The sequence below is a fragment of the Mastigoproctus giganteus genome, chromosome 9, assembly GCF_048544385.1.
Source record: "Mastigoproctus giganteus isolate SK-2022 chromosome 9, ASM4854438v1, whole genome shotgun sequence".
NCBI classification, from domain to species: domain Eukaryota; kingdom Metazoa; phylum Arthropoda; class Arachnida; order Uropygi; family Thelyphonidae; genus Mastigoproctus; species Mastigoproctus giganteus.
Window position 1 is genome coordinate 163252732 of NC_143583.1, and position 12384 is coordinate 163265115.

A 12384-nucleotide genomic window follows, 5' to 3' on the forward strand; every position below is an offset into this window, starting at 1 on the left:
TTCTTGTAACGGCTTTAAAAATTCTTTAAAATAGCTTACTTGTTGATTGAGCATTTCTCCATCACTATTAGTTTGCCCACAAAGAGTGTTAACGGATCTATGTTTTGAATCCGATATGAGGTCATTTGTTTCCTCACGCTTCGCTATGTTTATCGCTTGTGAGAAAGTTAACGGATTCTGAGAGAGCACCATCCTTCTGATTTTATTTGATACCCCCCTGAGAAATTGAGCCAACATTGCCTGGTCTAAAATTGATAATGCCTCAGGCGACTCACTTTGGGTTTTAAACGCTAGTCCCAAATTTCTGACGCGGGCGCTAAAATTCGCCACATTTTCGGTGGGCCCCTGAACAGCATTTGAGAATTGACTCAAGCATGTCACTATTGGTTCCGTTTTTTCGAACTGGGCTAAGAAAGCATTCTTGAACACGGTATAGTCTTTTTCTCTACGTAATTCTAATGACTGTGCTAAGAATTCCACTGCAAGAGAGCGAAACTTAGCTTTACAGACTGCCAAAAGTTCAGAATTTCCCCAAAGAGCTAATTCCCCTACGCTTTCGAGCATTTCGAAAAAATATTGAATAGATGGGCCTTCATCAGGGCTGCCTGAAAAAACTGGAACAAGACCCAAGTAACCTGCAATATTAGCCAACTGCGGTCTAGCTGCATCGGGAGGAGACTGAGTCTGTTCTGTTACGAATAATGGAGCTGAAGGATCTATTGCGACCTGTGTGGTTTGTGGGCTCTGTCCCTCCATTTTAAACTTATTCCTGTGTAAGTGAAATTAGATGACCCTATTAGTTTTCAGATAAAATGTTGGGGTAAGCCTATCTATGTACTGTGGGATCCCGTTTTCCAAAATAGTGTGACCTACCTTTACGTTGCTGAAAACAGAATTATATAACGTTAGTAATCAATAATCCTAAACAAAAGTGTTACAACATATAGCAACTATTTATTTTATTGGTTTTCCCTTCTCGCTTAGATGTAAAAATAGTACTAGTTACTAGTTCCTAACTGTTGTTCAATGTGGGTGTTCCTGAAGACGACCGTGTTACTTGTGCTGATGCGCTGAAAAACAAAATGCCTCTACCATTCTCTGCAAACACATCCACGGTACTAGTGCCTTCCCTTCTACAGTAGTAATTTTCTTCTATTTCTTCTTCTCTATTTTCGTTCGTTCTACTGCTGTTTCACACTTCAGTCTACATCAATCCTAGTTACCAATAAGTACTCATAAAACAGTTTTTCATCCCGAAATAACACATCCAATCCTGGTCGCGATTAGCGCCAGTGTAACGCCGCTTTTTCTCTCCGTTATAGCGCGGGCATGCTGTGTAACTTTCACCAATATCCATACAACCTTCAAGCATGCTCAACACTAAAATGAATGTCCAGAGAGTCGGGTTTTAATGTGTTCGTCTACCAGTTTGAATTAGGACATAAACCTCACGTCTTCTTCAATCTTATTCGTGGAATAAGATTGGCAACATCGGAGGGCGCTGTGTTCTCCACCCTGATTCTCTATTGAATTAACAGAGCCTCTAGAGTGGCCGCAAATAAAGGTTCTTTCTTAACTTGGATTCCGTGGTCCGTGTGTAACCAGAGAATGTCATGAGGCAAAGTTAGCAAACAAACATGGTTTATTAAACAACAACATTACATAACAACATTACATATAAACGTACAATAAACTCAATATAACCGTATCTAGTATCCAGATAATTGTTAAGTTAGTTTAAGGGATATTTGGTTGGTACATTAAATCTGTGTATCTTCATGTAGTTAGGCAAACAACAATTCCTTTCCTTTAGATCATGACATAGATATTCTCCTATCTTAGTGTTAAATGAGTAGCAAAGGTGATTGCTGTGTAAATAATAGAACACAATATGGTATCATTGGATAATATTACTTTACTGTTACAATCACATCAAACACATCTTGAAGCTTACTTCAATGAGAAGAAAGGTGGGTATAATATGACATACTATCATATACAATTCTATTGATTAAAATGGGGTGAACTTACCGCAAAGTTCCGAGCCACGTCGGAGCGAGGACTTCACTACCTCCAGCATCATCTTTTCTCGCTTCTACTCGGGGTAATACCGCTCTCTGCCTCTTTTCTCCTTACTGCTCTCGAATCAACTCGACTGCGACCACTGGACCACGGCAACTGGACAACTTTCTGATCAACGAACTGGACCACTCCCTCGACGACGACTCCTCTCCTTTGTTCTCAATCTCTATATATAAGTTTGTCCCCTTTCTGCTTTTCCCTCGCAGATGCAGGTGTTCATTTGGACGGTCAGGCAAAAAGGGTTTTTGCTTGACACTTTTAGGACCTGACTCACCCAGGGACGATATTTATTAAGGGGCTGGCATATTCGTGCAGGGCTGCTTTGGAGAAGTTTATGTGACATTCACCTCTCCCCTTTTTAGTTTCCCCACTACCAAACATTCCGCTGATACGTGATTCAGTCGGCATCAGTAGTATGGCTTACAGGGGCAACTTTTCTATCTGCAGAGTGTCACATCTCAATCTCTCGTTTTGAAAACATGCGTCAGCCCACTGCCTGGGGAAAGATGACCACTCTCCACTAGCTGGCGGCACATGACGGGGGCGATACTGTTTCACTCGCGCGGCGTCACCTGCACACCACAGGGGGCAGCGACGCAGCCTTCTCCGTTGGGGAGGGAGGAAGCTTTACTTATACAGGCCGTGGCAAAGAATTAGCGTTTCTAAGACTACTTATTCAGATAAGTCCAAGAGGTAAAATAAAGCTATTTTACAGTTGTAATCTAAGCAAAAGGTAGCTCATCATGCTATTAGGGCTAGCAGAGTACATTACTGTTGATTGAGCTTTTTCTCTATATAGAAGGTAATATCATTGAGCATCAACTGATTCATTTAATAATATTGATTGAGTCATAGTGTTAATGACTGATGAAGTATAATTTCTTTGATAGATATCTCAGGCTCGATGCCTGATGCCTATAGTCCAAAATATGTAGAAGCGGCTTGGTATGCTTGGTGGATGAAAATGGGATATTTCAAACCCGAATATAATGTGAGTATCAATATTTTTCTGATTAATAACTTTGCATCTTTTTTATTCTAAAAAATCTTTGTTATTCCATTCCCCTTTGAAAGCCTCAGGATCTGAAATTGCTAAAACTTATTAAAATTTATACAGTAGATGTATTTTTAACCCACTTCTGCCTAACCAAATTGCAGATTAATTTATGCCCACCCCCACCTCCCTCTTTAAAACTTATTGTCCAATGTCCAGTGCACACTGCAGTGTGCCATTGTCATTGGTCTATTATACTTGCAACCAGACACCAATTTAAGTTGTATGCTTCCCCAGAGGTCAGTTATTTGTATCAGTAAGAAATACTGATGCACACATATTTGTTCCAAATATATGTGCATCAGTATTTCTTACTTCAATCACAGTACATAATTTAGTTAAATATTATGTAAATTTATTAGCATTAGCATTAGTAGAGGCATATGATGCAAGAAAGCAAGCTTATTCAGCATCAGCCAAAAAAAACAAAAAAAAACACACCACTCCCATTTCACCCCTCCGTTCGCTCGAAATACCTGTCCAGTTGAGCCTTAAATTTGTTTAGGCTATCAACTTCAACAACAAGTGATGGAAGTCGGTTCCACCAACCAACCACCCGCTGGCCAAAGGCAAATTTCCGCACATCTATCCGACATCCGTCCTTCCTCAATTTGAATTTATGCCCCCTGAGCTGATTATTCTGAGCAAGATGAAGAATCCCATTGGCATTGAGCATGCTCAAACCATTCAAAGCCTTATACACCTCTATCAGATCACCTCGCCGGTGCCTAGTCTCCAGACTCTGTAATTTGCAAAACTTAAGCCTTTCTTCGTAAGAGCAACCCTTTGTTCCATTCACTGATCTTGATGCCCTTCTCTGTACCCGTTCCAGCAGCTCTACATCCTTCTTGAAATGAGGCCTCCAGACCTGTATACAGTACTCAAGATGTGGCCTAACCATTGCCTTATACAAGGGAATAATCACCTCCTTATCCCTGCTAGAAAAATTCCTGTATATCATTGACAAGACACCATGAGCTACTCTTGCAGCTCGTCTGCACTGCTCAGAGAACTTCATATCTGCCTGCACAATTACTCCAGGTCCTTTTCATTTTCCACCACTGTCGGTGTAGTACCGCAGAGTTGATACGTTGCTCTGGGGTTACTGTTTCCCATATGTAGTACTTTATATTTGTCAATGTTAAACTTCATTTGCCACCTCTCAGCCCATCTGTTCAACCTTTCCAGATCCTGTTGCAGCAGCATAGCGTCAGTGGTGTCCTTAACAACCCTGCCAACCTTTGTATCATCTGCAAACTTGGACATTAAACTTGATATCCCATCATCAATATCATTCATAAACACCGAAAACAACAACGGACCCAACACTGAACCCTGAGGAACTCCACTAATAACATTAGTCCACGTTGAGCAGTGTCCATTGATTACCACTCTCTGTCTTCTGCCACTCAACCATCCCCTTATCCATAGCAGCATTTGCCTCCAATGCCACACTGCTCCAATTTGTGCAGCAGTCTTCCATGTGCAACAGTATCAAAAGCCTTTCTAAGATCCAAATATATAATATCAAAGTTATTCCCTGCATCCAGTTCTTTTGTGACTACATCATAGTATCCAATCAAATTGGTCAGGCAAGACCTGCCCTTAACAAAACCATGCTGCGTCTGAGCTATAACTGAATTCTTGTCTAGATGATCCTGCAGTGCTTCTTTAACCAGTGCCTCCATTAATTTACCTGGAACCGAAGTTAAACTAACAGGTCTATAATTACTTGTGTCAGCCTTTGATCCTCCTTTGTGAATTGGGGTTACATTTGCACATCTCCAGTCTATGGGTACCTCCCCTGAGTCTAAAGCTAGGGGTTTGCTTACTTCCTTTGCTGCCTCCTTTAATATAACTGGATAGATCCCATCCACCCCAGGTGTCTTTTTTGTGTTTATCCTCAACAATCTCTCCTCCACTTTCCTCTCAGTTATTACAAAATCATCCAGCTCACTGCCAATGTTTACTTTACCTACATCATTCTCCTTCCTGAATAACTCCTCATGCGTGAATGTAGATGCAAAATACTCGTTTCGATTGTTAGCCACCTGAGCAGGATCCTCAACTGTTGAACCATCAATATCCAGTGGACCATTATGAATATGTTTAAGTAAAGAAAGAGTTGTTGTTATTATAAAATTAAATTGAATGCTCTGGAAAGACTCAATAAAGGTGGTTCTCTAAAAAAAATGCTGTTGAATTAGGTGTGGACAAACAAGACAACTATAAAAGATTAGAAAATATCATGAAAAATCTAGGACATTACACCCAGTTTGTTTCACAAGGGTCATTAAGAGGGAATATGAAAATACATTTCTCTACATTTCTGAGAATTATTATTTCAAATCTTTTATGTACTGCAAAAATAAATAATATTTTAATGAAATTCATTTTTTTAATTTGCACAGTGGAGTCAAGGTTACCTACTTAGGAAATTTTTTATTATTAGAAATAGTGGCAAAAGATGCAGGAAAGTTAGCTTATACATTATCAGCCAAAAAAAAAAAAAAAAAAAAAAAGCCAACATTACTCATTTCATCTGTCAATTCACTGTAACAGTTAATCTAGTTCTTCCTTGAATTTATTCAAACTGCTCACCTCCACAACACTATATGAGAGTTTGTTCCAACAATCAACAACACTCTGGTTGAAGACAAATTTATGCACAGACCTGCAAACATCCTTTCTCAATTTGAATTTATGCCAGTTCATGAGTGTAGTCTAAGTAGGAGGAAGGATTTCATCAACACTGAGCTTACTCAATACATTCAAGGCCTTAAACACCTCAATCATTTCACCTCATAGGTGCCTAGTTTCCAGATGCAGAAATTTTAAAAACAGAAGCCATTCCTTGTAAGTGCATTCTTTTGCTCTCTCTCTCTCTCTCCCCAATCTTGTTGCTCTTCTCTGTGTTCCAACAGATCCACATCCTCCCTAAAGTCAGGCTTTCAGACCCTTATGCAGTACTCAACATGTGACTAACCAGTGCCTTATACAAAGGGATAATCACCTCCTTGTCTCTTCTAGCAAAATTGTCTATATATCATTGACAAAACTCCATGACCTTCTATGGCAGCCCATCTGCACTGCTCAGAGACCTTCATATCTAACTGCACAACCTGAGTGTAGTAGTACACAGTTGGTACATTTCTCTTGGGTTACTGCTACACATATGCAGTACTTTGCATTTGTTAATGTTAAACTTCAATACTTCTTAGTTCTTAGTTCTTGCCACTTCTTAGTTCATCTGCTTAACTTTTCTAGATCCTGTTGCAGTAGCTCACTGTCATTAGCAACCCTGCCAACCTTTGTATCATCTGCAAACTTGGACATTAAGCCTGATATACCTTCATTGCACAAAATAACAATGGGCCCAGCAGCAAACCCTGGGGGACTGCACTTATAACATTAATCCACGTAGACAGTAACCATTTATTACCACTCTCTGCCATCTCCCACATAACCACCCTTTTATCCATTGCAGCAACTTGCTGTTAATGCCATACTGCTCCAATTTGTACAGCAGCTTTCCACGTGCAACAGTATCAAAAAGTTTTCCTGAAATCCAAGTATATGATATCAAAATAATTTTTTGCATCCAGTTCCTTTGTGACCACATCGTAGTATCCAATCAAATTGGTCAGACAAGACTTCCCCTTAACAAAAACATGCTATGTCTGAACTGTTACTGCAGTCTTGTCTGGTGATCCTGTATCACCTCTTTAACCAGTGACTCTATTATTTTCCCTGGAACAGAAGTTAAACTAGCAGGTCTATAATTACTTGTGTCACCCTTTGCATTCCCTTGTTGAAATGGGGATACATTTGCACATCTCCAGTCCATGAGGACCCTCCCCTAACTCTAAGGATATTCCCATAATTATGGCTAAGGGTTTGCTTACTTCTTTTGTTCAATATAACTGGATAGATTCCATCTGCCCCAGGTGCCTTTTTTATTTTTAACTTCAACAATTTCTCCTCCACTTTTCTCTCAGTTATTACAAAATCACTTAGCTCCCTGTTAGAGTTTGATAAACTTCTGGCATTCCCGTCCTTGAATAACTCCTCATGTGTGAATGTAGATGCAAAATACTCATTCAGTTTATCAGCTACTTGAGTAAGATCATCAATAGCTAGTAGCTAGCCGAACCATCTATGTTCAGTGGACCAATCGGATTCAACCCCTTCATTCTAGAGTTTATATAAGTAAAGAACTCTTTGTTGTTTTTCTTTGAATCCCTTGCCAAAGATTTATTGTAATCTGCCTTTGCCTGTCTAACTTCCTTTGTGACTTGATTATAGACTAGCTTATATCAGCATAGGCTTCTGTATCACCTGATAATTTATATGCACCCCATGCATTTTTCTTCTCTGCCACGAGCCTTATTACCATATTTTCCCATGTATAAGATGCACCTTTTTTCGAAAAATTTGGGGTCTAAAAACTGGGTGCATCTTATACAGTGGTTGTAGATTTTTTTACTTGCATTTCCCGCTTTTTTGCGCTTGTTGTCTTTGCGCTCATTGTTTCGCACTTGTTCCCGGTATATTAGGTTACGTTTTGCCACATTCTGCCCAGAAATGGCTCAGAAAAGATTTTCGTACAGTGCTGAATTCAAGTTAAAAGTGATCCAGTTTGCAAAAGTGAATGGAAATCGTGCTGCTGAACGTAAGTTTGGTCCTCCTCCAACTGAGAAAACAATCCGAGACTGGCTACGGGAAGTAGAAACCCTACTGAAAACGCCACTGCAGAAGAAGGCCATTAGAGGCAAGCCAGCAAAATGGCCTGATTTAGAGAGGGAATTGAAGATATGGATTGAGGAGCAAAGGGCAATTGGAATTTCTGTATCCACAAAGATGGTTCAGCCTGAGGCAAGAAGAATTGCTGATGAAAAAAGAAGTTACTGATTTCAAAGGAGGACACAATTGGGGCTTCAGGTTCATGAAACGGAATGGATTAAGCATGCGTACACGCACCAGACTTGCCCAAAAGATGGCTGAAAGCTATGAGCAGAAGGTCCTTGAATTTCATCGTTTTGTCATTCAATGTCGGAAGACACATCAGTTTGAGTTGGGACAGATTGCAAATATGGACAAAGTCCCCCTTCAGTTTGATGTCCCAAGTAACAGAACTGTTGATAAGAAGCGGGTGAAAACTGTAACTGTGAAGACAAGTGGACATGAAAAGAGCCATTATACAGTTGTTCTAGCTTCTTGTGCTGATGGAACCAAGCTGCCTCCTATGCTGATTTTCAAATGCAAAAGAAGACATTCCTCGAGGAGTGATTGTCCACGTTTATGACAAGGATTGGATGGATCAGGATGGGATGAAGATCTGGTTTGAGAAAGTTTGGAGTAGGAGACCAGGTGGGCTCTTACACAAACCTGCTCTATTGGCGCTTGATCAGTTCAGGGCACACATAACAAAAAATACAAAGAAGATTGCTGCAGAGCAAAAAACAAAACTTTCTATCATACCTGGAGGCTTGACATCCCAGCTCCAACCAGTTGATGTCAACATTAACAAACCCTTCAAAGCTGCCATGAGAGAAAAAAATATAACCAATGGATGAAGTCTTCTGGGGACAATTGACACCAGCAGGAAGAGTGAAGAAACTGGAAATAGGAGAAGTTTGGGTGAAAAGATCCTGGGATAATATCAAGATTGAGATCGTTGTCAAGTCATTTAAGAAGTGTGGCATTTCAAATGCCATAGATGGAATTGAGGACGAGGCAATATATGAAGACAGTGATAAGTTGTATGAATTTTATGATGAATAAAACTTGAGTTCAATAACTCTATGTAATACATTTTTTTTCAAATTTCAGGCCCCAAAATTAAGGTGCACCTTATACATGGGGAAATACGGTAATTCATCTGACAACCATTTAGGCCTGAACCTTTAACAGTATTTCTTAGTTGGTATGAAAAGCCTAGCAGTGAGACAAGCAGTCATAAATTTGTCATCAACTGCAAATATCATTGTGTGTGCTGATGTCAATTGCCAGTCAGCCTTATGGCATAGCTGTACAGAAGACAGAGTAGGCACAAACGATGGGCAGATATTATCAGATTTATAGCCACCTCACCCTTTCAAGTGATAAATCAACCTAATAACTTACCAACTTTTAGCAGTACCATATGGGAGAGTGACAGTTATGTCACTCTTGCCACAGTTCAATAGCCTATAAAATTACAGACTGGTATGTCCAGCCAGCCTTGACTATGTCAGATCCTAGAGCCATCACCTTCAAACTAAACAGGCAGTTACAAACAACCCAACTCCTTGTTGGTTATCAAAGGTATAACCTTAAAAAGGCAAACTGGCAGATTTTTGCAGAACATGCATCAGCTGAGCAGAAAAAACAGGAAAATGAGTGGTCTAGATCTGGCAAATGTAGCCCAGATGAGCAAGCACTGATTATGACAAACATTTTAATAAAAACAGCAAGCCTGTCTATCCCACGGAAAAAGCCGAGGAAGTAGGCAGTCCCCTGGTGGTGCCCTGAACTGACTATACTCAGGAGAAGAGTACACCAGGTGAGGAGACGTTTTCAAAGAGCGAGAACATCTTGGCCACAAAATGAGGTGGATGCACTGAGATATTCTTATAGAACTCTCAGGAATCAGTATACAGCCCTCATAAGAGACAAGAAAAAGGAATGCTGGAAGCAGTTGGTGGGAACTACTGGAAACAGTAACCCTTGGAGTTGTCTACAGAATTGTGACTAACAAGCTGCCAAGAGGGGATGTCTTGGAAACCACTATCAAACTAGATGGGATGTTATTTACAGAATCGGCCCTGTGTTGGGCCGATTCTGTAAATAACATCATAGACAGTATTATTCAGACTGAAACTGGGGATCAGTTGGACCCCACCCAGCTGGACATTATAAAAGAAAACACTGAATATGACAGTGCCAATATTGAACCTCTGTTTACTATACAAGACTTAGAAATAGCACTATCTAAAACCAAAAGCAATAAATGCCCAGGTTTTAACTTCTTAGAGTTCTTTTTATGGAGGTTTAATGGCACATAAGAGGCTACGGCTATAATGTGCCTAACCTCTTAGAGGTTGAGATTATCAAACATTTAGGGGAAATAGCACCAGACAAGTTAATAACGCTATATAATAACTGTATGACAGAAGGTATATTCCCAAAAACATGGAAAAAAGCTGTGTTAAGATTAATTCTCAAAAACCCCGAGAAATCCCCTACCGATCCCAAATCATATAGATCAATAGCCCTACTCCCTGTACTAGGGAAAATATATGAAAGACTGATATATAGCAGATTAGCTCAATATTACACAGAAGCAGGTTTGCATTCCAACAATCAGTATGGTTTTAAGCAGGGCAATTCTACGGAGGATGCCATGCACCACCTACTGACAACATTTAAAAACACAGAGGAGAAATATATGCTGGCAATCTCCTTCGACTTTGCTGGGCATTTGACTCACTCTGGTGGCCTAGTGTCTTTAGGACTTCGCCAGGCAAATGCCCCACAAAACCTCTATAAGGTAATAAACAGCCACCATACAGACAGAAGTGTCTCAGTACGCACAAGGTTCCAGGAATTGACACGCCCTGTGAATAAAGGCTGCCCGCAGGATTCAATCCTTGGCCCTTTCTTTTGGAACATTGTTCTGGACGAATTTGTGGCCTTGGATCTGGGCCCCGTGGAAAGCCTGGCCTTTGCAGATGACATGATTTTCCTTGTAAAAGGTAACACACGAGTGGTTGAGCAAAGATCAAATGCCGCCCTCTTGCAGTTGCAGGAGTGAGCACAAATGCACATGCTTAAAATATCGCCTGAAAAAACCAAACAAATACTTCTAAAAGGCAATTTGTACATAAGAAGTTCACAAATCAAAATTAGCAAAATTACTATAAAATGGTAACAGAACTGAAATATCTTGGAGTGGTCTTTGATTCAAAATTAACTTTTTATCCCCATTTGACCTACTTGGTGAAGAAAGTGAGAAATTATGCAGGATCAGAAATTATTGCCAGGATCAGTCGAGCCGTGTACCTACTTTTAGCATTAGTATTAGTAGAGGCATTTGATGCAAGAAAGCAAGCTTATGCAGCATCAGCCAAAAAAAAAAAGAAAAAAACCCACTTCCACTTCACCCCTCTGTTCGTTCAAAATACCTGTCCAGCTGAGCCTTAAACTTATTTAGGCTATCAACCTCCACTACAAGGGATGGAAGTCTGTTCCACCAACCAACCACCCGCTGGCTAAAGGCAAATTTCCGCACATCTATCCTACATCTGTCTTTCCTCAATTTGAATTTATGCCCTCTCAGGTGATTATTCTGAGCTAGAGGAAGAATCCCATCAGCATTGAGCATGCTTAAACCATTCAAGGCTTTATACACCTCTATCAGATCACCTCGCTGGTGCCTAGTCTCCAGACACTGTAATTTGCAAAACTTAAGCCTTTCTTCGTAAGAGCGCCCCTTTGTTCCATTCACTAATCTTGTTGCCCTTCTCTGTACTCGTTCCAGCAGCTCTACATCCTTCTTGAAATGAGGCCTCCAGACCTGTATACAGTACTCTAGGTGTGGCCTGACCATTGCCTTATACAAGGGAATAATCAACTCCTTATCCCTGCTGGAAAAATTCCTGTATATCATTGACAATACTCCATGAGCTACTCTTGCAGCCCGTCTGCACTGCTCAGAGAACTTCATATCTGCCTGCACAACCACCCCCAAGTCCCTTTCATTCTCTACCACTGTCAGTGTAGTACCACAGAGTTGATACGTTGCTCTGGGGTTGCTGTTTCCCATGTGTAGTACTTTACATTTGTCAATGTTAAACTTCATTTGCCACCTCTCAGCCCAACTGCTCAACCTTTCCAGATCCTGTTGCAGCAGCATAGTGTCAGTAGTGTCCTTGACAACCCTGCCAACCTTTGTATCGTCTGCAAACTTGGACATTAAGCTTGATATACCATCATCAATATCATTTATAAATACAGAAAACAATAATGGACCCAACACTGAGCCCTGAGGGACTCCACTAATAACATTAGTCCACGATGAGCAGTGTCCATTGATTACCACTCTCTGTCTTCTCCCCCTCAACCACCCCTTTATCCATAGCAGCAATTTGCCTCCAGTGTCACACTGCTCCAATTTGTGTAGCAGTCTTCCATGTGCAACAGTATCAAAAGCCTTTCTAAGATCCAAGTATATAATATCAAAGCTATTCCCTGCATCCAGTTCTTTT

The 12384-nt window shown here is 40.5% G+C and overlaps 1 protein-coding gene across 1 annotated transcript in view; it reads left to right on the forward strand.

Moving 5' to 3' along the window:
* ValRS (Valyl-tRNA synthetase) overlaps window positions 1–12384 on the forward strand; it is a 394022-nt gene that overhangs the window by 40623 nt on the left and 341015 nt on the right. Inside the window, exon 3 of the mRNA XM_090381628.1 lies at window positions 2973–3073. Coding sequence (XP_090237754.1) covers window positions 2973–3073 — 101 coding nt within the window. The remainder of the gene's footprint in view (window positions 1–2972; window positions 3074–12384) is intronic.